This window comes from Leucopleurus acutus (assembly GCF_964270905.1).
Source record: "Leucopleurus acutus genome assembly, chromosome: 4".
NCBI lineage: Eukaryota > Metazoa > Chordata > Mammalia > Artiodactyla > Delphinidae > Leucopleurus > Leucopleurus acutus.
The window spans coordinates 135207950-135233812 of NC_139146.1; the positions used below are offsets into that span (position 1 = coordinate 135207950).

Genomic DNA, 25863 nt, shown 5'->3' on the forward strand with positions numbered 1-25863 from the left:
ACTGATTATTGACCTTTCACATCATTCACTTTTGTAAACTGAGAAGGTCGTACCATTTTATTTTATTTTATTTTATTTTTTTTATTTATTATTATTATTTTCTTTCTTTCTGCGGTACGCGGGCCTCTCACTGTGGCCTCTCCCGTTGCGGAGCACATGCTCCGGACTTGCAGGCTCAGCAGCCATGGCTCACGGGCCCAGCCGCTCCGTGGCATGTGGGATCTTCCCGGACCGGGGTACGAACCCATGTCCCCTGCATCGGCAGGTGGACTCTAAACCACTGCGTCACCAGGGAAGCCCGGTCATACCATTTTAGATCTTGATTCATAATTAATTTTTCAGCATTCGCTTGTTTCTTTTAAATCATATTTGTATTTTTCCCACTACTGTTAATTTATTTATATATTAATTGAATAGCACACAGTCTGGAATTTATAATGTTTGACATTTGTCAGGGGTTTGATTTCCAAATAAACTGAAATAGAATATAACTTGTTTCTATTTCACATGCCAAAGTCATAATTATATAATTGAAACATGTTAAATTTCTAGACATACAAAAAGCACAGATGGTTTCAATTTTGTATCCTGATTTGAAGGAAAGCTATTCGAATTCCAAATATTGTCAAAAACTTGATTTTCTCTTACATGTCTATATCTTAAAAGACTTCTGTTATATTTATTATAACTTTACTCATTCAATTAAAAACTGAATATCTGGTATGCTAGCTTCTGGAGATTCAGTGATTAAAGCAGAAATTTCTCACCCTCAGTGAGCTTCCTTTCTTGCAGAACAGCATGGATCGCTCTAGAACAGTAAGAGCAAGGAGCTGTGATGCAAACTTTTAGTAAACAGGGATGGGGGGAGGAGGGGATTAAGGGGAAATCAAGAAGACTTCCTGGAAGAGAGAAACCCTGTTGAGTCTGCGGAGAAGATAAAGTGTTTGTCAGGAAGATACGTATGTGCTCCAGGATTGGAGATAGGATTTGCAAAGACACTGAGATGAGACACAGCAGGTTTGGGGAAATCCGTGTTGTTCAGCTCACCTGGGACTCAAGGCTTCAAGTGAAAAAGTTCTGAGAGATGAGACTGAACATGTAGGCAGAGGTCAGATAATGCAGGGTCTGTCATGCTTTGGGACTTTGTTCTGAATGTTTTGGTGTGTTTAAAATAGTTTAAGTTAAGGAAGTGAAAGAGTGAGTGATGGGATTCAAACTGATTAGAAAGCCCCCTCTAGCAACTCTGTTGAGAAAGGATTCGAGTAGAATATGACTGGAGGAAGAGGGGTCAGTTATGGAGCAGAATAGAAAGTGGTCCGAAGGAGATGGATAAATGATGATGGGAGAGGGCAAGGGGGAAGATGAGTGTTTGATGGCTTACTATGGTGGTAGAACTGATTTAATGACCCAGTAAATGTGGAGACTGTAGATGAAGTCCAAGAAATTGTTTCCAGCATAGGAAGAGTTTGGTGGTACCATCCGCTAAGATACAGGCAATGCACAGATTAGAGATGAGTAGAGAAGAGAAGACTTCTACTATAGATGAGCTAGATACTCCCAAGTGGGTGGCTGGTAATAGACACCTGGAGTTCAGAGGAGAGATTGGAATTGGAGATCTTTAAATCTAATCTTTGTGACTCCTTAATAATGTGTAGAACTTCACTGAAAAAATAAACAAATTGGTTCTATCTTCCAAGACCTTCCTTCATCTATCCCACTGTTCTTATGCCCCATCCACCCCGCAGAGGACTGGTATGAACAGTTATACCCCCTCATCCTTACCCTGAAGGACTGCATGGGAGAAGTGGTGAATCGAGCCAAGCAGTCCCTGACGTTTGTGCTCCTTCAGGAGCTGGCCTACAGCCTTCCCCAATGTTTGATGCTGACGCTAAGAAGAGACGTCGTCTTCAGCCAAGCAGTAGGTGCCTCTTGATCTTGTGAGCCCAGCACAGTGATGGGTTGTCAAATAGTATCCTTGGTGAAGATAGATATCTTTTTTTGACAGTTTTCTTTTTTCCTGAATCCTTTTATTTTATATTGACATATAGTTGATTACAATGTTGTGATAGTTTCAGGTGTGCAGCAAAGTGATTCAGTTATACATACACATATATCTATTCTTTTGCAAATTCTTTTCCCATTGAGGTTGTTACATAATTTTGAGCAGAGTTTCCTGTGCTATACCATAGGTCCTTTGGCAGTTTTCTTTTTAAAGGGATTCTTTTTTTTAAGTTTAGTACCCAGTTTTCCTTACTTATAATAAATACAAGCCGAATGGAAACAGTGTCTGAGACCTGAAGTATTTATTTCAGCAAAGAGGTGGCCAAGTCTCTGAAATGTCCGTGCTGTTTCACAGGGCAGAGAGTCTGTGAAGGAAAGGGTCCCCCATCCTGTCCTCATATTATGCCGTGGGCTCTCCACACCGTGCACAGTGTGGATGGCAGCCAGACCGGCAAAAGGGATCTGTTTGCCACCCCTTATTTATACAGCTCCCTCATGAATCCCAGGACGGGACTTATAATGATCTCTTTTTTGGTGTTTATAAAATAAGTTCACCAGGCCATAGTCTTGAATGGGAAGTTTGACAGGACCACCTCCTTTGCCTACACCCAACCCTAGCCCATGACACCAAGGTTGGCCTCCATCACAATGGCTGTGTTCCTTCTCCCCTCCTGCCTCCACCACCATGATTGAGTTTTATAGACAGACACGTGGAAGGAAAGAGACAGAAGCCTCTCCTTCTAAACCTTCCAGACAAAGGGCATGTTTTACCCAAAATACCTCTTGTCCCCCCTATTTCATGCATGACCCAGTAGCAAACGGAGCTAAGTGTCAGGCATTATGCTCTGCCTTATACACATTTCTCCATTGTGTCCTTTCAACGACTCTGCAAAATGAGAACTATTATCTCTATTTTCCGTGTGCAAAAAAATAAGAACAGAAAGATTTGCAAGTGTTAAAAAACTTTTTATGGTTTTACTGCTTAGAAATGGGAGGGACAGGATTTGCAGATTCCGAGTCCGTGGTCGTTCCCATTTCACAATGCTGCCTTCCCCAAGCCATACTAGAGTAAATGCAGTCAACGCATTTCAAAATGGATATATAAATAGTTATAATTTTGTTACATATGCTTGAAAATTTCTCATTATGTCTGTGATGTCTCAAAGACATGTATTTTTAAATTAAAGTTTGCTGACCCCAGTAATCTCTTCAATGATTGTTTTTTAGCTTGCTGGATTGGTCTGTGGTTTTATCATCAAATTGCACACAAGTTTGTATGACCCTGGCTTCCTTGAGCAGCTTCACACGGTGGGATTGATAGTACAATATGAAGGACTGCTAAGTACATATAGTAAGTATTGCTTTAGTCCACGTTAAAATAAGATTCCTATTCATAAAGATATGTGATCCATAGATTCTTCAGTTAAATATAAAAATGAGTAGTCAGCCTTTCTTGCATCAAGCATTAGAGAAAGAATGTAATTTTTAGTTCTCTGTATTCATTTTCCCTGTCACTGTGCTTTTACTCTCATTATGTTTTTTGTTTTTTTAGTCTTCAAGATTTATTTTATTTTATTTTATTTTTTTTACATCTTTATTGTAGTATAATTGCTTTACAATGGTGTGTTAGTTTCTGCTTCACAACAAAGTGAATCAGCTCTACATATACATATGTTCCCGTATCTCTTCCCTCTGGCGTCTCCCTCCCTCCCACCCTCCCTATCCCACCCCTCCAGGGGGTCACAAAGCACCGAGCTGCTCTCCCTGTGCCACGCGGCCGCTTCCCACCAGCTATCTACCCCACGTTTGGCAGTGTACATATGTCCATGCCTCTCTCGCGCTTTGTCACAGCTCCCCCTCCCCCCTCCCCATATCCTCAAGTCCGTTCTCTAGTAGGTCTGTGTCTTTATTCCTGTCTTACCCCTAGGTTCTTCATGACATTTTTTTTTCTCATTATGTTTTGAAAATGGGATTATAGATTATTTCCCAGGCTGAGGCTTTTTAAATAAAGGCTTTTGCCAACCTAGTTTCAATGACTGGATTTTTAAAGTCCCAACTCTACTGTCTAGAGCTGCCCTGTTCAATACATAGGTTGGTGTGGCAATTGAACACTTGAAATGTATCTAGTCCAAATCAATAAGTACTCAACGTGCACACAGGTTTCAAAGACTAGTGAAAAAAGAGTTTTGTATTAATAATTAATGAATAATTAATCATAGTATATTGATTTACAGCTGAAATGTTATTTTGGAACTATCAGGCTAAAGGAAAACAGATTGTTAATTTCACCTTTTAAAATTTTACTCTTTAAAAAGATGATTACCAGGAAATTTAAAATTATATATGTGGCTCACGTTATATTTCTGTTGTGCAGGACTGATCTAGAATCTTATTTAATTACCTCCTTCTTAGGTTTTATTTGTCAGTGTATTAAGATATAAAACTAGCATGCGCTTGGGTCAGTGACCTTCAGTTCAGCCATCTCTATTATTTCTAGAAATCAAATGTCAGTCCTGCCAAGGGAAAGAGATCTGCATGATACTTTGTGCCATAAAAGGATTAAAACTTCTCTCTAACGTTCCAGCAAAGGCATTCCTCTTTCCTTCCCTCAAAGGGTATGTGGACAGCTGGAGTCTATTTAAATGGTTCTTGTTTCACTGATGAAAACCTTCAGACTCAGGAAAACGTATTGAGAATGGATTCGCTGCCTTCAGAAACTCATTCACTAAACCGTTAGAACAAATTCCAGCAGGAAGGTGGAGTACAAAGTGACTTTCTTCAGATAGTATGTTTGTAACTAGGCTCCTTTGCCCTTGTTTAGGTGAGGAAATTGGAATGCTGGAGGACATGGCCGTTGGTATTTCAGATTTGAAGAAAGTCGCTTTTAAAATAACTGAAGCCACATCCAATGATGTCTTGCCAGTTATAACAGGAAGGCGGTAAGTGGTGTTCATTTCCTAAGACCAAGCTTTGTTAGATATTTTTAATTAACCCCTGACAAAGGAGCCAAGGAGAATTAAGGTTTGGTTTGGAAATGTTTCTTTTGTTCTCTTTGCCTTTTTGGTGAAAAATAAATGTAGGTGACATGACAGGGGAAGATCTTGAAAAACTCATAAAAGTCTCATGGATGTTCATAAATTGTACTAAAATGAGGTAAGTAGGGTAAGGCTCCCCTATGAAATATGAGAAATTCAAAATAATAGCAGGCATGAGAAAAAATTTTTCTCTTTATTACTATCTAATCTAAAGGTCTGGATGTTTTTACTTTTGCTGGAATCATTTGGTTAATAGTGTCATAATTCTTGAGATGACTTGGTATTAAATTCTTGGTATTAAAAGCAGCAACATTTTAGAAAAGGTATATTGCTATGTCAGGGGCACATACCACCATTTTTCTTAATTATTATTATTATTTATTTATTTATTTTGCGGTACACGGGCCTCTCACTGTTGTGGCCCCTCCCGTTGCGGAGCACAGGCTCCGGACGCTCAGGCTCGGCGGCCATGGCTCACGGGCCCAGCCGCTCCGCGGCATGTGGGATCTTCCCGGACCGGGGCACGAACCCGTGTCCCCTGCATCGGCCGGCGGACTCTCAACCACTGCGCCACCAGGGAAGCCCTATGTCAATTATATTTTAATAGAGATGACAAAATGTTATCATATAGAAAGTCCAGAAATAAACCTACAGACTTATGGTCACTACAACTACTACAAAGGAGGCAAGAACATAGAACGGAGAAAAGATAGTCTGTTTAATAAGTGGTGCTGGGAAAATTGGGCAGCTGCATGTAAACGAATGAAATTAGAACATTCGTTGAGTTTACAAAAATAAACTCAAAATGGATTAAAGACCTAAATGTAAGACTGGATACTATAAAACTCCTAGAGGAAAACATAGGGCAGAACACTGTTGACATAAATTGCAATATATTTTTGGATCCGTCCCTTAGAGTAATGAAAACAAAAGCAAAAACAAACAAATGGGACCTAATTAAACTTAAAGGCTTTTGCACAGCAAAGGAAACCATAAACAAAACAAAAAGACAACAAACAGAATGGGAGAAAATATTTGCAAATGATGAAACTGAGAAGGGATTAATTTCCAAAATATACAGTTCGTACAGCTCAATATCAAAAAAAAAACAATCAAAAAATGGGCAGTAGACCTAAATAGACATTTCTCCAGAGAAGACATACAGATGGCCAACAGGTACATGAAAAGATGCTCAGCATTGCTAATTATTAGAGAGATGTAGATCAAAACTGCAATGAGGTATCACCTCACAACCAGTCAGAATGGCCATCATCAAAAAGTCTACAAATAATAAATGCTAGAGAGGGTGTGGAGAAAAGGGAACCCTCCTACACTGTTGGTGGGAATATAAATTGGTGCAGCCACTATGGAGAACAGTATGGAGGTTCCTTAAAAAACTAAAAGTAGAGTTATCATATGATCCAGCAAGCCCACTCCTGAGCATATCTCTGGAAAAAAATGAAACCCCTAATTCAAAAAGATACATGCACCCCAATGTTCACAGCAGCACTATGTACAACAACCAAGACATGGAAGCAACCTAAATGCCCATTGACAGATGAATGAATAAGGAAGATGTGGTACATATACACAATGGAATATTAGCCATAAAAAAGAATGAAATAATGCTATTTGCAGCAACATGGATGGACGTAGAAATGATCATACTAAGTGAAGTAAGTCAGACAAAGACAAATATCACATAATATCACTTATATGTGGAATCAAAAAAAATGATACAAATGAACTTATTTACAAAACAGAAATAGACTCCCAGACATAGAAAACAACCTTACGATTACCAAACGGGAAAGGGGTGGGGGGTAAATTGGGAGTATGGAATTAACAGATACACACTACTATATAAATAACATTGACCTACTGTATAGCACAGGGAACTATTCAGTATCTTGTAATAACCTATAATGGAAAAAATCTGAAAAAGAATAATCACTTTGCTGTACACCTGAAACACAACATTGTATATCAGCTATACTTCAATTCAAAAAAAAAGTTATCATAAAGAATGTGTATAATGTTTTACCTTCAGAGAAATCTTTAAATGCAGGTTTGGCTCATTGAATCTTCTCATATTCCTGAAAATTTTGAAATAAACATCAGCCTTCTGTTAGCCAGGCTATTGTAAAGGACACTGAGAGCAATTTAGGAAAGAAAAATAGAGTCCATCCTCTGAGGGTAGTGCTAACATCCCTGCTTGCTGGATTGATGGTATTTCCAGATTCTCTAGTTCAAAGCTGAGGTAAGAAACAAGTCTCACTGTCAAGTATCCAGAGTACGTAGCAGTATTATTATACTAGAGAAACTGAAAAGATTTTCACAGAGACTCTCTAATTGTCCTGTTCTTCGTTACCCCATACACATATTACAACACCAGCACTCTGTATAGTTCAGGAAACAAATGGATTTTCCTAAATTCCAGATGAAACTTGACATTTCTTTAATCAATTCACACTGGATCAGAAGATACCAAGTTTCAGAATCTACAAGCAGCTATTCTTATTGACCCTATTTTGTGAATCCTAATTTGAATTTTCAACACTAAACATTAGGGGTAATTTTTAATGGAAATTTCCAAAGAAAAAATGCTCTGGTGATATGTTAATGTTGCAAAATGATCAGGAAAGCCGAAAGGTTACATCTTAAATAATGAAACCATTACATTTCCATCAGGTCATCACAAACGGAGGTTCATCTATAATAACAATTAGGCCATGCTAAAAAATGTATAAATGATTTGGTTCATTAGTTTCACTATATTAAAAGATCCATCATTAAATTGCTTTTCTTATTCTTGAGACTGGGTTTTTAAATAATTAAATCAAGAAAACAAATATTGAAGCTCTTATGCACATGGCCCTTTTATACAAAGATGCACTAAATATTCTTCCTTTCCTATAAAACCTCAGAGTAATGGAGATAAATGTAAATGACTCTTTATGCCAAGTAATTTAACAGTGGAGTGAATGAAATGATTATCAAATGAATTAATAAAAGAAAATAAGCAGATAGAAGCCAAAAACCTAAATCACTGCTATATTCCAACTGTTTTATTGTTTCTTTCATATGAATCTAAAGTAACATAAAATTGAATGAAATAAAGCAAGGCTGCTTCTCTTTGCCCTCCTCTTTCTCCAGTGAACATTATGTGGTGGAGGTGAAGCTTCCAGGCAGAATGTTTGAGTCCCTGCCTCTACAGATTAAAGAAGGACAATTGCTTCATGTGTATCCAGTACTTTTTAATGTTGGAATCAATGAACAGCAAACTCTTGCTGAGAGGTAAGCTTCAGATATAAGGTCGGTACTTGATTTTTTTGTATCATTGTTATGGATATGCTAAATAATTCCACGTGTTCCTGTACATAGAAATTAGATTCATGGGTAACATTTTCCTTTTCATCAGTACAAAGTTATTTGATATGGCAAGCAGAATTATTCATATTTAAGGATTCCTGGCCCACATCAAATTTAAATATGGCAAAATAACAAGGAAAATATTGGTGTCAATACCAAAATATTTACATGGATTAACTTTCTTCATGTTTCCAAATACCTACATGTGTGTATCAAATTTTAGAATTTTTTTGTGCTTACATATATTTCAACATTGTAAACTCTGCTAATTGTGTCCAAATTTTCTGGACCTAATAAAACACGCTATTTTTTCCTTTTGTTTTATTTACTAAAATATTTTTTTAATTTATTCAAAAAACTTCTTTTAATTTTTAAAATTTATTTAAATAATTTTAAAAATTTATTTACTAAAATAATTGTTATTGGAGGATGACAACACATCTTTTCATAATAATTTTCTCAGTTAAATGACAGATGATTGTATGTGATCGCATAAGCAACTGTCAAAAACGCTTTGAGCAGACAAAGGAATTACTTTTGCATCTTACATGATTCCCATGTAGAGATTATCGAAAACGTGGATAAGAGTTAAGATTCACAGAACACATTTTTAAAAGATTCTCTAAAACTTCTCAGAGAAAGAAGTTAGTGTCTTTTTTTTTTTTTTTTTTTGCGGTACGCAGGCCTCTCACCGCTGTGGCCTCTCCCGTTGCGGAGCACAGGCTCCGGACGCGCAGGCTCAGTGGCCATGGCTCATGGGCCCAGCCGCTCCGCGGCATGTGAGATCTTCCCAGACCAGGGCACGAACCCGTGTCCCCTGCATCGGCAGATGGACTCTCAACCACTGCACCACCAGGGAAGCCCAGAAGTTAGTGTCTTGCTGTAAAGCCTAGCTGGAAAATTTCCCCCAAAGCAAAACTTTTGAAGAGTATTTTAAAATGCTTCCTTGTCAATAATTCACTCTCTAAATGTTTCCTTCCCCCATAGGTAGCTGGCATATTCTTTGCCATGACTTGTTATGTATGTTTTAATCCTTTATTAGTGTTTTTTACTAAACTAAAACTACCACTACATTTATAGCCGTCTTGAATTTCAATGATGGTGAAGGTGCCTGTTTTTAGCTACTATTTTCAACGATTTCTCTGTCTCTCCCTTTCATCCAAAAGGTTTTCTGGACAACATAGATTTTCATAATTCTCACTTGCCAGTTACAAAATTCCATGCCAGTTTTGTATTGCATGTTTAATCTCAAACTGTGTGGAAGCTCTTAGTCTCTTGTCTTATAGTATGCTTAAATCAGAATATAATTTTTTTCACTGTATTGTACAAAAAGTTGATTCTTCAATAATTAAGCACTTTTGCAAATAATTATGTAAGATCAGATTATATTCCAGTCATCTTTATATGTTGTCTCACAGCAAGTTCACAGGTTGAGGAGAATGATATTTATGAACATAAATTATACAATTTGGGAGGTAAATGATATTAATGAACAATTGGGGGGGAAAACAGCACTCTATATTAATTGTCTCTTCTTTGGTACACTAGAGTACAGAGTGTTTGGAGTTTAAATTACTAAGTTAAGACCTGTGAGTGCAGTCTTGAGAGACATGTGAGACTCTCCATTTACAGACTTTTCAAGGAATACTTAGCATTGTATTTTCAAGCCTTCTAGATTAGGTTAATTTACATGTCATTGTTACTATTTTAGATGTTAGTCACTTTATTTTTTTTAAAATGCCCCTCCCCTTCTCTCTCATCTGTCTTGCCTATAAAAATGTATTTTTTCTGGCTTCCCTGGTGGCGCAGTGGTTGAGAGTCTGCCTGCCGATGCAGGGGACATGGGTTCATGTCCTGGTCCAGGAAGATCCCACATGCCGCGCGGCGGCTGGGCCCATGAGCCATGGCCACTGAGCCTGTGCGTCTGGAGCCTGTGCTCCGCAACGGGAGAGGCCCCAACAGTGAGAGGCCCACGTACCGCAAAAAAAAATGTATTTTTTCATACCTGGATGCTGTTTAAGATACATAGGATTTGAAAAAGAGACACAACTGCAAAATAGAGAGAAACACAAAGGGAAGCAGGAAGGCTGGCCCTCGGATATCAACCAACTACTGCTTTGAGCAAATCACTTTGTTCTCTGAGCTTTATTTTTCTGATTCTGAATTTTGAGCTTTTTCCACCAACATTCACATGTTAGGTATGCTATGTAATCCAGGTATAATATGTTACTATATATGTACCCATAGCCAAAACTTATGTAATGTATATCCATTTTTAAATAAGTAAGTACAAATTAATCTGCGTGGGCTACCATAACAAACTACCACAGGTTGTGTGGCTTAAACAACAGAAATTTATTTCTCACAGTTTTAGAGGCTGAGAAGTCCCAGGTTCTGGCCAATTTGGTTTCTGGTGAGAATTGTCTTCAGCTTTCTTGCTGTGTGCTCACATGACCTCTTCTTTGTGTGTGTAGAGAGAGAGAACCAGCTCTTTGATGACTCTTTTCACAAGGACACTAATCCCACCGGTTCAGGGCCCCACCCTCATAATCTTAATGACTTCTTCAGAGGTTCCATCTTCAAACACATCCACACTGGGGGTTAGGGCTTCAACATATGATCTTTGGGGGGACACAAACATTTAGTCTGTAACACTAGTATTACTCCAACAAGGATAACATTTTTTAAATACCAGGTGTTTATAATGTCTGAAAAAGGTAGAAGAGTGTATTTCAGAGTTCAGGCTAACTCTCCTGTAGATTTTCCTGGGTTCGTATTCCTGTCCTCCAAGTTTAACTCAGTAAAGTTTTTGGACATTGACTCTGCAACAGGCATTACTCTGCCAAGCTGTGGGACACAGGGAGCAGGCAGTGTAACAAGAAGAACTGACATGATCCCCATCCTGAAAGGACCCACCGTCCAGTAAGGAGGACAGTTCAACAAATGATACACCACAGTTTGACTCATACAGTAAGCAAAGATGTAGGAGGGACAGGATTCATGGAGGAAAGAAAGTGATTCACAGATGGGAGAACATTTCATCAGGAAGGTTTCATAGTATATATGCACCTTCCACAGGGCTTTGAAGGACAAATCAGAATTAATCAAGCTGATAAGGAAAGTAAGCCTTCCTAGTCAGAGGAGGAATAGCATGTGAAAAGTCCCAAAGGCATCAAAATCCTGCTGGTAAAGTTGAAGGGTGTAATTCCATTCCCACAAACAAAGGGTCTCGGAGGCCTTTGTGGAGACATTAGATGCTAAACTAAAGAGACTGGACTTTGTTCTTACACAGAGAGGAGATGCAGTGAAGTTTAGTGAGCAGATATGATGAAACGGGTGGTAGACTAACTTCTCCAACATTTCATTCATTGCCTATGCAGCATCTGGCCCATGGCTGATGTTAAATAAATATTTGTTGAATGAATGAATGATCTGACCATGATGTAAGGGATAGATTGGAAGGGAAGGAACCTGGAGGCATAGCACTTCTCATATTTGGGAGGCTTTATATCCAGTCGAGACTGAATATTACTAAATACCTAAAATGACAGTGGTAAAGAAAAAGAAGGAAAGGACACCGGAGATGCGAATATATCAGTGAATAGTGGATGGAGTGCGGAAAACCGAGGAAATCCAAAAGGGTGCCTAGATTTTGAACCTGAATTAATGTCAGATTATTAGAAACACGCCTATTTCTAAACAAAAGGAGGAGGTGGTTTCAGTTTTTGGTTAGGTTGCATTTGAAGTGGTGTGGGTTAATTCACTTAGAAATTTTCAGTTGACATCTAGAAATACAGATTTGAATGGAGATATTTGGATGAGGATACATGTTGGAAGCCATTTGCATGGCATCCTTTTATAGAGAGACAAGAGGATTTTAAGTTTAAACCTGAGAAGGGCTTAAAGAAAACACAAGGTCAGTGATACACAGGTAGAAAGTTTTGCCTGAAGAAGGTGGCAGAAGAGCACCAGTACAGAGGCTGGCATCCTTCATGGTGTGGGCAGAAAGAAAGGGCCACAGAAGTGAACCAGTCCCTGGGAGACTGGAGTACTCTACATGTGCCTACAGCAGTTGACAGTGTGTTTAAGACTGTATGCAGCCCAATGTTCAGTCCTGGTCCTCTGGACCTCTCCGCAAGCTGTCATTGGTGAAGAGGAATATAGGAGGGATAAAAAGAGAGAAGGAAGAGTTTTTAGGTCTTTAGAGATATAGCCCTGCAGAGGTAGGGAGACTAACATTAACTGAGTATCAGTTATGCAGAGGCACGGGGTTGGTGTTTTAGATTTCATATTTCATTCAGGTTCACATTTGATGACTGTGAGAATATTTTGGTGTGTCAATAGGGATTGGTGGAGTCAGGGCCAGTGGAGACTGGAATATAGTTGAAATCACCTTTGCACAATGTTGCTTAGAAAACAGAGACTCCTTCCTTACAAAACTATTGCCACCTATTTAAAAAAGAAAGATTAAAAAAAGTAACTTTTGGGTGCTATTTTATAACCCATAACTATTCTCTTTGTTCTATGTTTAGGTTTGGAGATGTCTCTTTGCAAGAAAGTATTAATCAGGAAAATTTTGAACTTCTAAAAGAATATTACACAGTATTTATGGAAAAGATGCCTCCTGATTGTAAGTATGCAAGTTACAAAGAAAAGCAACAATAATAATTTCTTGATTATAATTCTTCAGGAGAGGTCAGACATAGAGGTCAATGGAAGAATAAAGCACAGTGTGGGAATGTGAGAGTGATTTTGAGATTGTCTGCGCCAAGAAAACTGATTGCCAAGGTGGCCTGGCCGACACCTGCCTCGCTGCCCTGATTGCACTCAAGTGTGTCCTGCTGCTTATGCTAGGACATTAATTTCAGTGCCACTAGAAAATATCAAAAGTCAAAAATAAGGAACTTATAATTAGAAATCTCAATTGAGTCCAACAGAAATTTTGTAGAATTCTTAACCATGTAAAAGACTTTAATAAAGATTTAGTTTTCTGATTTATAAGCTACATCAGCTATATCTCTCACATATATATGTGTGTGTGTATATATTTATATATTTTATATTTATGCATATATATATATGTCTGATAGAATATAAATTTTACAAGTAATAAAAAGTGGTATAAATTAAGGAGCAAATTATTGAATATAGTTATTGCAATATTTATGTGAAAATGTTGGGGCATAAGCCTATAGAACTGTGTTTTACATTTTGTTTTTTGTTTTGTTTTGTGCCATTGTTCAGTTCTGCCGTCCTTTTTCCCACAAAATTAAGCACGTATTTGAGCAGTGCAAAATTAGAGAATAAAGAATGTATTTGGAGCTCATCCATAAGTACTATAAAGATATAAGTTGAGATACTTAGTTATTCACAATAAGAAACTAGGTTTTAATAAAGCAGGAAATATCTTAATATTTGTTACCAAAAGCTGTAATAAAACTCTACCTGTCATCTATTCACTAGCAATTTGTTCACTGAACTGTATTCTGATACTTAGTTTGAAATATCTTAGGTAGCAGCGTACTTAGGTCTTTTTATTACACAGTTATCTTGCTTCAAAATATTACAGTGGCATAAGCACACGTCCGTGTGATTTTATAGTTAGAAAATTTTACTGCTGCTTTTATATTTTATTTCAAATAAAATACTTTTAAAGCCAAAATGAAATTAAGTAGAGAGATTCTTTGGCAGCCAGAATACTTATGAATTTTCAGTTTGTTAATTACTCAGAAGGTTAATAATATAAACAAAACTACTTTGCATTAGTAATTATGGGGAAAGTTCATTATAACGTGGACGTTGGTGGATCATTTTTTTTCATTATTTTTTTAAACATCTTTATTGGAATACAGTTGCTTTACAATGGTGTGTTAGTTTCTGCTTTATAACAAAGTGAATCAGCTATACATATACATATATCCCCATATCTCCTCCCTCTTGCATCTCCCTCCCACCCTCACTATCCCACCCCTCTAGGTGATCACAAAACGCGGAGCTGATCTCCCTGTGCTTTGTGGCTGCTTCCCACTAGCTATCTACTTTACATTTAGCAGTGTATATATGTCCATGCCACTCTCTCACATCGTCCCAGCTTACCCTTCCCCCTCCCTGTGTCCTCAAGTCCATTCTCTACATCTGTATCTTTATTCCTGTCCTTCCCCTAGGTTCTTCATGACCAGGTTTTTTTTTTGTTTGTTTTTGTTTTTTGATTCCATATATATGTGTTAGCATACGGTATTTGTTTTTCTCTTTCTGACTTACTTCACTCTGTATAACAGATTCTAGGCCCATCCACCTTACTGCAAATAACTCAATTTCATTTCTTTATATGGCTGAGTAATATTCCATTGTGTATATGTGCCATATCTTCTTTATCCATTCATCTGTGGATGGACACTTAGTTTGCTTTCATGTATTGGCTATTGTAAATAGAGCTGCAATGAACATTGGGGCACATGACTCTTTTTGAAATATGGTTCTCTAAGTGTATATGCCCAGTAGTGGGAATGCTGGGTCATATGGTAGTTCTATTTTTGTTTTTTTAAGGAACCTCCATACTGTTCTCCATAGTGGCTGTATGAATTTACATTCCCACCAACAGTGCAAGAGGGTTCCCTTTTCTCCACACCCTCACCAATATTTATTGTTTGTAGATATTTAATGATGGCCATTCTGACTGGTTGTGAGGTGATACCTCATTGTAATTTTGATTTGCATTTCTCTAATGATTGGTGATGTTGAGCATCCTTTCATGTGTTTGTTGGTAATGTGTATATCTTCTTTGGAGAAGTGTCTTTTTAGGTCTTCTGCCCATTTTTGGATTAGGTTGTTTGTTTTTTTGATATTGAGCTGCATGAGCTGTTTGTAAATTTTGGAGATTAATCCTTTGTCGGTTGCTTCATTTGCAAATATTTTCTCCCATTCTGAGGGTCATCTTTTTGTCTTGTTTATGGTTTCCTTTACTGTGCAAAGGGTTTTAAGTTTCATTAGGTCCCATTTGTTTATTTTTGTTTTTATTGCCATTTCTCTAGGAGGTGGGTCGAAAAGGATCTTGGTGTGATTTATGTCATAGAGTATTCTGCCTATGTTTTCCTCTAAGAGTTTGATAGTGTCTGGCCTTACATTTATGTCTTTAATCCATTTTGAGTTTATTTTTGGGGATCGTATTAGGGAGTGTTCTTATTTCATTCATTTTTTGTTTGTTTGTTTGTTTGTTTGCGGTACGCGGGCCTCTCCCGTTGCGGAGCACAGGCTCCGGACACGCCAGCCCAGCGGCCATGGCCCACCGGCCCAGCCGCTCCGCGGCACGTGGGATCTTCCCAGACCGGGGCACGAACCCGTGTCCCCGGCATCGGCAGGCGGACTCCCAACCACCGCGCCACCAGGGAAGCCCCTTATTTCATTCTTTTACATGTAGCTGTCCAGTTTTCCCAGGACCACTTATTGAAGTGGCTGTCTTTTTCCATTGTATATTCTTGGCTCCTTTATCAAAAATAAGGTGACCATATGTGCATGGGTTTATCTCTGAACTTTCTATCCTGTTCCATTGATCTGTATTTCTGTTTTTGTGCCCATACCATACTGTCTGGATTACTGTACCTTTGTTGTATAGTCTGAAGTCAGGGAGCCTGATTCCTCCAGTTCCTTTTTTCTTTCTCAAGATTGCTTTGGCTATTCTGGGTCTTTTCTGTTTCCATACAAGTTGTGAAATTTTTTGTTCTAGTTCTGTGAAAAATGCCATTGGTAGTTTGATAGGGATTGCACTGAATTTGTAGATTGCTTTGGGTAGTAGAGTCATTTTTGCAATGTTGATTCTTCCAACCCAAGAACATGGTATATCTCTCCATCTTTTTGTATCATTTTTGATTTCTTTCATCAGTGTCTTATAGTTTTCTGCATACAGGTCTTTTGTCTCCTTAGGTAGGTTTATTCCTAGGTATTTTATTCTTTTTGTTGCAGTGGTAAATGGGAGTGTTTCCTTATTTTCTCTTTCAGATTTTTCATCATTAGTGTATAGAAATGAAAGAGATTTCTGTGCAATAATTTTATATCCTACTATTTTAGCAAATTCATTGATTAGTTCTAGTAGTTTTCTGGTAGCATCTTTAGGATTCTCTATGTATAGTATCATGTCATCTGCAGACAGTGACAGTTTTACTTCTTCTTTTCTGATTTGGATTCCTGTTATTTCTTTTTCTTCTCTGATTGCCGTGGCTAAAACTTCCAAAACTATGTTGAATAATAGTGGTGAGAGTGGGCAACCTTGTCTTGTTCCTGATCTTAGTGGAAATGCTTTCAGTTTTTCACCATTGAGAACGATGTTGGCTGTGGGTTTGTTATATATGGCCTTTATTATGTTGAGGTAAGTTCCCTCTATGCCTACCTTCTGGAGAGCTTTTATCATAAATGGGTGTTGAATTTTGTCGAAAGCTTTCTCTGCATCTATTGAGATGACCATATGGTTTTTCTCCTTCAGTTTGTTAATATGGTGTATCACATTGATTGATTTGCGTTTGTTGAAGAATCCTTGCATTCCTGGGATAAACCCCACTTGATCATGGTGTATGATCCTTTTAATGTGCTGTTGGATTCTGTTTGCTAGTATTTTGTTGAGGATTTTTGCATCTATGTTCATCAGTGATATTAGCCTGTAGGTTTCATTTTTGGGACATCTTTGTTTGGTTTTGGTATCAGGGTGATGGTGGCCTCGTAGAATGAGTTTGGGTGTGTTCCTCACTCTGCTATTTTTTGGAAGAGTTTGAGAAGGATAGGTGTTAGCTCTTCTCTATATGTTTGATAGAATTTGCCTGTGAAACCATCTGGTCCTGGGCTTTTGTTTGTTGGAAGATTTTAAATCACAGTCTCAATTTGAGTGCTTGTGATTGGTCTGTTCATATTTTCTATTTCTTCCTGGTTCAGTCTCGGAAAGTTGTGTTTTTCTAAGAATGTGTCCATTTCTTCCAGGTTGTCCATTTCATTGGCATATAGCTGCTTGTAGTAGTCTCTCATGATCTTTTGTATTTCTGCAGTGTCAGTTGTTACTTCCCCTGTTTCATTTCTAATTCTTGTGATTTGAGTCTTCTTTTTTTTCTTCTTGAGTCTGGCTAATGGTTTATCAATTTTGCTTATCTTCTCAAAGAACCAGCTTTTAATTTATTGATCTTTGCTATTGTTTCCTTCATTTCTTTTTCATTTATTCCTGATCTGATCTTTATGATTTCTTTCCTTCAGCTCAACTTTGGGGTTTTTTTTGTCCTTCTTTCTGTAATTGCTTTAGGTGTAAGTTTAGGTTGTTTATTTGAGATGTTTCTTGTTTCTTGAGGTAGGATTGTATTGCTCTAAACTTCCCTCTTAGAACTGCTTTTGCTGCATCCCATTGGTTTTGGGCCATCGTGTTTTCATTGTCATTTGTTTCTAGTTATTTTTTTATTTCTTCTTTGACTTCTTCAGTGATCTCTTGGTTATTAAGTAGTGTATTGTTTAGCCTCCATGTATATTCCTGTAATTGATATCTAGTCTCATAGCGTTGAGATACTTGAAAAGTATACTTGATATGATTTCAATTTTCTTAAATTTACCAAGGCTTGATTTGTGACCCAAGATATGATCTATCCTGGGGAATGTTCTATGAGCACTTGAGAAGAAAGTGTATTCTGTTGTTTTTAGATGGAACGTCCTATAAATATCAATTAAGTCCATCTTGTTTAATGTGTCATTTAAAGCTTGTGTTTCCTTTTTTATTTTCATTTTGGATTATCTGTCCATTGGTGAAAGTGGGGTGTTAAAGTCCCCTACTATGATTGTGTTACTGTCAATTTCCCCTTTTATTGCTGTTAGCATTTGCCTTATGTATTGAGGTATTCCTATGTTGGGTGCATAAATATTTACAATTGTTATATCTTCTTTGTGGTTTGATCCCTTGATCATTATGTAGTGTCCTTCTTTGTTTCTTGTAATAGTCTTTATTTTTAGGTCGATTTTGTCTGATATGAGAATTACTACTCCAGCTTTCTTTTGATTTCCATATGTATGGAATATCTTTTTCCATCCCATCACTTTCAGTCTGTATGTGTCCCTAGGTCTGAAGTGGGTCTCTAGTTGACAGTATATATACGGGTTTTATTTTTGTATCCCTTCAGCCAGTCTATGTCTTTTTTGTATCCATTCAGCCAGTCTCTGTCTTTTGGTTGGAGCATTTAATCCATTTACATTTAGGGTAATTATCGATATGTACATTCCTATTACCATTTTCTTAATTGTTTTGGGATTGTTATTGTAGGTCTTTTCCTTCTCTTGTGTTTCCTGCCTAGAGAAGTTTCTTTAGCATTTGTTGTAAAGCTGGTTTCGTGGTGTTGAATTCTCTTAACTTTTGCTTGTCTGTAAAGATTTTAATTTCTCCGTTGAATCTGAATGAGATCCTTGCTGGGCAGAATAATCTCGGTTGTAGAGTTTTCCCTTTCATCACTTTAAATATGTCCTGCCACTCCCTTCTGGCTTGCAGAGTTTCTGCTGAAAGATCAGCTGTTAACCTTATGGGGATTCCCTTGTATGTTACTTGTTGTTTTTCCCTTGCTGCTTTGAATATTTTTTCTTTGTATTTAATTTTTGATTGTTTGATTAATATGTGTCTTGGCATGTTTCTCCTTGGATTTATCCTGTATGGGACTCCCTGCACTTCCTGGACTTATTTCCTTTCCCATATTAAGGAAGTTTTCAACTATAATCTCTGCAAATCTTTTCTCAGTCCCTTTCTTTTTCTCTTCTTCTTCTGGGACCCGTATTATTCGAATGTTGGTGCATTTAATGTTGTCCCAGAGGGCTCTGAGGCTGTCCTCAATTCTTTTCATTGTTTTTTCTTTATTCTGCTCTGTGGTAGTTATTTCCACTATTTTGTCTTCCAGGTCACTTATCCGTTCTTCTGCCTCAGTTATTCTGCTATTGATTCCTTCTAGAGAATTTTTAATTTCATTTATTGTGTTGTTCATCATTGTTTGTTTGTTGGTCAGTTCTTCTAGGTCCTTGTCAAACAATTCTTGCATTTTCTCCATTCTGTTTCCAAGATTTTGGATCATCTTTACTATCATTATTCTGAATTCTTTTTCAGGTAGACTGCCTATTTCCTCTTCATTTTTTTGGTCTGGTGGGTTTTTACTTTGCTCCTCCATCTGCTGTGTTTTTCTGTCTTCTCATTTTGCTTAACTTTCTGTGTTTGGGGTCTCCTTTTCACAGGCTGCAGGTTCATAGTTACAGTTGCTTTTGGTGTCTGCCCCCAGTGGCTAAGGTTGGTTCAGTGTGTTGTGTAGGCTTCCTGGTGGAGGGTATTATTGCTTGTATTCTGGTGGATGAGGCTGATTCTTTTCTTTCTGGTGGGCAGGACCACATCCGGTGGTGTGTTTTGGGGTGTCTGTGACCTTATTATGATTTTAGGCAGCCTCTTTGCTAATGGGTGGGGTTGTGTTCCTGTCTTGCTAGTTATTTGGTATAGGGTGTCCAGCACTGTAGCTTGCTGGTCGTTGAGTGGAGCTGCGTCTTAGTGTTGAGATGGAAATCTCTGGGAGAGCTTTCGCTGTTTTATATTACATGGAGTCAGGAGGTCTCTGGTGGACCAATGTCCTGAACTCGGCTCTCCCACCTCAGAGGCACAGGCCTTACAGCTGGCCAGAGCACCAAGAACCTGTAGAAAACAGGAATTTTTTCTTTAATCTTTCTATTGGTCTTCCTTTTAGAAAACAAGCAATTCAATGTCATTATGTGAAGGCCTCACTCTGGCTTCACCTAATAGGGTTCAAAGAGTACAGGTAATTTGAATCTGGTTCTTGTGTTCATCTTCTTTTCTTCACCCAGGCTTCCCACCATCCTTCTTTTCCTGGGAATTCCCTGGTGGTCCAGTGGTTAGGACTCCGAGCTTTCACTAGCAAGGGCACAGCTTTGTTCCCCGGTCAGGGAACTATGATCCCACAAGCCATGGCAAGAAAAAATAAAATAAAGTAACACCTGTTCCTGAAGACAAAGTGTCACTCCATGCTTCTGGGAAAGGCTCTCCCAGTGACTTTTTGGTGGATAATTTTCTTACAGTTACTTGTAATTTGGAAGTAATTCCCATAATTTTTATAAACAAGTTGATTTCTCTTTATATGGGTCCTTTCAAAGTGAGGTCCCTGGACCAGCAGCATCCGTGTCACCTGGAAATCTGTTAGTAATGCACATTCTCAGGGCCCTCCGCAGGTCTATTGAACTTGCCCTGTAATCTGTTTTAGTAAGCCTTCCAAGTCATTTCTGATCCATACTAATGTTTGAGAACCAATGCTGTGTCATCCTTACTCAAAACATACATTATATTAAAAAGTAGTTTGTTGGCAAAGTCTATGAAAGATATCAATACTACACATAAACAATTATACACCTAAAAAGAAATATGTATAAGTAATTGTTGAAGTATTTCTGATATATGAAATACAAAGTAATCCCTACATTCAAGTCATTGAAACTCTTCATGGGAATGTAAGTTTTAAAAATTGGAAGAACATGAGACCTCATATAAATTATTGCTAATTAAATATAGCTGTTTTAGAAATATATAAATATATCTCATGCTTGAAAACAGGATGTACTTTTGCATCAAATCAATTTTATTTCATTAGTTGAAATGAGTTGTCTTAACAGACTGAATTCTTCCTGATATTTTGTTTCCTGTTATGTCAACATATTTTTGAGACAACACTATCATAGATTTGGCACAGAATGAAGGTATGATGTGACTGTGGTTATTTTCCATAACAAAAGTCCAAACCGTATCTATGAAATTATACCAACATATGTAGGGTTTTTCCTCATGCAGAAATATTGTAACCTAAAGCACCACTGGGTTGCACTCCATTCAAGGAGGTACCTAAAAGCTTTATTAAGAGTAGGAATAAGGGTTAGGCTCTTTGTTAAGGAGGGAAAAACTACATACTTATAATCCATATAATCTACTATTTTTCTTTCACAGTGAAATCAAGGGATAATTTGTAGCAGTGTTAAAAGGCTAAGTTAACCCTCTAAATATATTCCTTTCACTTATTCATCCATTTTGGATGTCCTGTCCATTAATTTACTCACCCTGTTTTTTTTACGATTTATGATCTAGTCAAATTCTACATGTTTTAAATAAAAAATTTTCCGTTCTTCCCCAAATTTTTTTTTAAACTTAGGGATGTCCCCTACTTTTACAATACCAGGATATAATGAATAAATCATTTTAGCCTATATATTCACTCCCAATCAAATAGTTATCATCTTTCTGTTTATTCTTCTTATACATAGCTTTTGTGGTCTAAAACATTTATTCTTCCCCAAATATTCTCTAATTCTGTTAAATATGTAGTAGATTCAATTGATAGTCTCAATTCAGCAGTCTACACACGTGGACTCCTTTTATCTAATACCTCTGTCGGCTTTACTGGGCACTCACCCGTTAGGAGTTAGTAATGGGGAGGGCAGTAAACTTAAAAGTTGCTAAACAACAGTACCTCATTTCCTTTCAGTGTGTTCAACATAGTCTGGTGATTTGTAGATTAATGTATTTGAAAATCCCAAGTTCATTTGGAAGAAATATTCAGTCAAATTCAAGTATTACTATCCTCCAACCCCATTTTCCTTGTATCTGCAGAAAGATCATTAGTGGAAGGCTTGGTAGGTTGGAATGGCCTCTCTCTCTCCCTTTCGTGGAGGATTCATGGGATCTAGAGCTGAGAAGTACCTGTTACAGAGGAGGAACCCAAGAATGGGTGATCCCTTTCCTGTAAATCTTTGCTGAAAATTCTGAAGCAAGAAATATATAATGTCTGAAGTTGGTATCAAACAGAGCCATTGATGACTGGGAGGTCTGTTTGCCTGTCTGAGTACCGTGTGTTGTGGATTTCTCCCTTCACATCTTCTTGGCCTAGTGATGCAGCTTTCAGACAGTAGTTCTCGCTGCCCAGACTGTAAGGCACAATAAATCATCGGGAGCTACTTCCCCTCAGGCCCTGCCGGTGATATTCACTGGCCCCTTTGATCAACCAGCAAAACTCCCGTGGGGCAGGTGTGAGTGTTTCTCTCTCTTCTGGCTCTGATCTTCCAGATGGGTTTGATGATCTCAGAAACCTTTCAAGGCCCCTTTTGTACCCACCTAAAGCATTAAGACACTTCAATTTTGGGTTAGCAAAATAAAACCAAATAAAGTACTGCTGTAAATCACTAGTGCAAACTGCTCTACAGTCTAGAGTCAGCGTCGCATCTCATACATAATTCGGGGCTCCTGACTTTGGTGGATAAAATGCTTCTTTCTTTCCCCTTTAACTGACCAAGGGTCAATTTATACTCTCCAATCTCTCATTTCTCTTTGTGATAATAATGTCCTTCTCTTGTCCTTTTTCCAAAACAAAGGAGAAGGATATTTTCATACGGTTCTATTGGAATGCTACCGTTTATTGGCTCCTATGTGAGTACTATAAGGGTGGGCTGTCTAGCATGTGAGCTAGGAAGGAAAATCAGGCAGCCTTTTGTGAGCTGTTATCAACTATCTCCACAATATTTGATATCCCTGTCTTACATATAATATTTCATCAACTATAGCATAACAATCTCACACAAAATATTTTTTAGAAAAAAATCTTAGGCTCCCATTCAATTTAGCAGACATTGGTAGAGATCGTATTATGTGTAAAACTTTGTACCCATCGCTATGAATGATGGAAGATGAATAAGATACAGTCTCTGCTTCTAATAGCTTACACTTTAATGACTCAGTGTGATCAAGGAATAATCTACCTTAACTCTAAATCTCTTTCCAGAATACTAGTTGCTATTCCGTAGTATTGATCCTTTCTGTGAATAATTTGGTTTTGTTTCTGTTGCTTTTGTTGTTCAAAAAGTGTTAGTTTCTCCTTGATCATTTTTGACATTCATTGTGTGGTGATGCATTGCCACAGATTTCACTTCTGCACTGGGAAAAGAAAAGTTTCTATGCATTCTTTCCATTCTTAGAAATAAGAGAATAGGATAAGAAGCTAATATTTTATAGATAATTAATTTTAGAGGAATTGTTTAAATAATTTTCCATGTATTCCACATAGGAAATGAGAAAAAATACATGATGGGGGAGATTATCCATAAGTATAGGGAAAGGAGGACTAAGGAACCCACAAAAAAATGGAGACATGATTAGAGATTGAGGGTCATCGAACATCACTATAGCTAAATGAGAAGAATATCAACCACGAGAAGGTGACCAAGAATAACAAATGTGTTGATGAAGAAAGAAGCACGAGAATTAAAGAGAAGCTGTTAGATTCGGTGTTTAAGAGTATTTGATGACATTCGATGGAGTAGTTTTAATAAAAGCATGGGATGAAACCACATCAAAGGCATTCAAGGAGAGAACTCGTGTTGTACAAGTAGAGGAACAGAGTGAAAGCCACCCCTTAAGAAAGTTAAAGTGAATACAAACAGAGAAGTGGAAAAGTAGGCTAAAAGCAAGTATCAGGTACGAAGGTTTTTCCCCTTTGTTTTTCTTTAGTTTAGTTTCCAAAGAGAGAGCGAAATTATAAAGACAGATTGAAATTGCCAGATGGTGGCTAGGGGCTAAGCACGTACCCTTGACCCTGCCAAGAGGTTCTGGAGAGGAGTACAATGATGAGGCCCCTGGAACTAGCCAGAAAGCCTGTGAGAGGCCCCGAGAGAGAGCAGAGGACAGGCCTCCCATATGATGCGGAGCCAGAACCTTAGCTGAAAGGGAAAGGATAGTATTCTGGCTTTTAGAAAAAGAAATCTGCCCTGCCTGGCTGAAGCCCTTTAACACCTGAAGAATTCCAACCAAAGGTCACAGTTGATTCTTTAAGATTGATGTTCTGAGCATAAAAAGTTTGAAAAGAGTCCAAAGAGTAGTTCTGGCTTGGTCTTTATACCCCTTCTGGTCCACCAATGTCGTCAGGTCTCCCATGGTCCTTTGATGGCTTCAGAGGAAAAAGCCTTGAAGAAAGATTTTGTTCACATCCACCATACTAACTTTCAAAATCAGATCAATCATGGTTTTCCTTGATATCTTATCAAATTCTTTTAATGTAATTATTTAACTATAATTCACAAAATCTTTGCATGCATGCCATACACTCTGATGCACACTTTTGCTGAGCTAAGATTTAGTTAACAGGATGCAATTTATTTTTGTGCCCTTTGAATTTATATTTTCAGTTAACATTTTTTATTTTTAGTATTTTGATTTATCTGATCTCTCATTTAAAAATAGACCAAAGGGGCAAAGCTGGTGCAGTTAAAGATAAAATTAGAAAGAAAATTATAATAAATATTAAAACTCAAAATAATGTGAAATATAAAAAAAGTTAACAGGACTCCACTGGGATAAGGAAAACCTTCAAATGAGAGGATTTCCCAGAAATAGATGAAAAAGAAAAGCTTGACTATGAATACAATGTTAAATATCTAAAACGGGCTTTTGTTAGATCAGAGAATGGATCAACTCATTCCTTATATCTAATACTTTGTCTTTTTAAAATATTGCCATTGAAAATTTAACCAGTTTTTCAAACTTAAGAGAGCTCTCTAGTAAATCAAGATAATCTTTCTAGAACAAGTATGTGGTAATACTTCCCTGAATGAAGTTATTGGATTTTGTTTCTAGAAGGAATGAAAAGACTGGAACTACCAAGATATCATTCATAATTGTACTTCATGTGAAATGAATTAACAAATTGATACACATCAGACTACTGCTGAGAAAGAACTAGTTACAACGTTTATAACACATATTGTGCTCTGGAAGAAATCAGCCCTAGGTCTTGGCAAACGTCTTTAACCTATCACACTGTTGGACTTTCCACACTGTTCGATGCCAGGGAGTGTGGGAGTGCAGTCACTGTCACATGCTAACAGGTATCTTGTGTTACAAATGGATAAAATCACCGAGGAGCAGCATGTAAATTAGTTCTTGGAATATTGAGCATATATCAGAGAAAAGAATTGCACCACATTTGCTCTGTTTATCAATGAAAATTAAGACTACTTAAATGGATATTCTCTTCAGTTAGTGGTTATTTTATGAGCTCTGTTGCAGACCAGAAAGTGTGCGATGAAATCAATACTGACAGCATCAGCTCCATGTGCCGCATAGATGGGCAATGCTCCATAAACAAAGAACGCTGCCTCTGAATATTCAATCACTTTCTGCTTATTTACCTACAGTTGGAGCCCACGTGTGTTGACACTCACAGCGTGGCTCGCTGCCACCATGAGTTTGAACATGTTGCTTTCACTTCGTAGAATAAGTTATGGTGGGTGTTTCTTGTCCCTGCTTTTCAGAGCCCTCTGTCCTTACACTACCACCTAAACTGAGCCTGGCTCCCCAGTCCTTGGTAGGCTCTGGAAATGACTTGAATTTATAAAGTAAGGAAATGAGGTAAGGCAAATATCTCAA

The 25863-nt window shown here is 37.7% G+C and overlaps 1 protein-coding gene across 7 annotated transcripts in view; it reads left to right on the plus strand.

Annotated features, from left to right (window-relative positions):
• INPP4B (inositol polyphosphate-4-phosphatase type II B) overlaps positions 1-25863 on the plus strand; it is a 583153-nt gene that overhangs the window by 498065 nt on the left and 59225 nt on the right. For all 7 annotated transcript variants that reach the window (XM_082838508.1, XM_082838506.1, XM_082838512.1 and 4 more), the window contains 5 exons: positions 1746-1918; positions 3229-3352; positions 4823-4940; positions 8193-8333; positions 12941-13038. In XM_082838508.1, coding sequence (XP_082694634.1) covers positions 1746-1918; positions 3229-3352; positions 4823-4940; positions 8193-8333; positions 12941-13038 — 654 coding nt within the window. The remainder of the gene's footprint in view (positions 1-1745; positions 1919-3228; positions 3353-4822; positions 4941-8192; positions 8334-12940; positions 13039-25863) is intronic.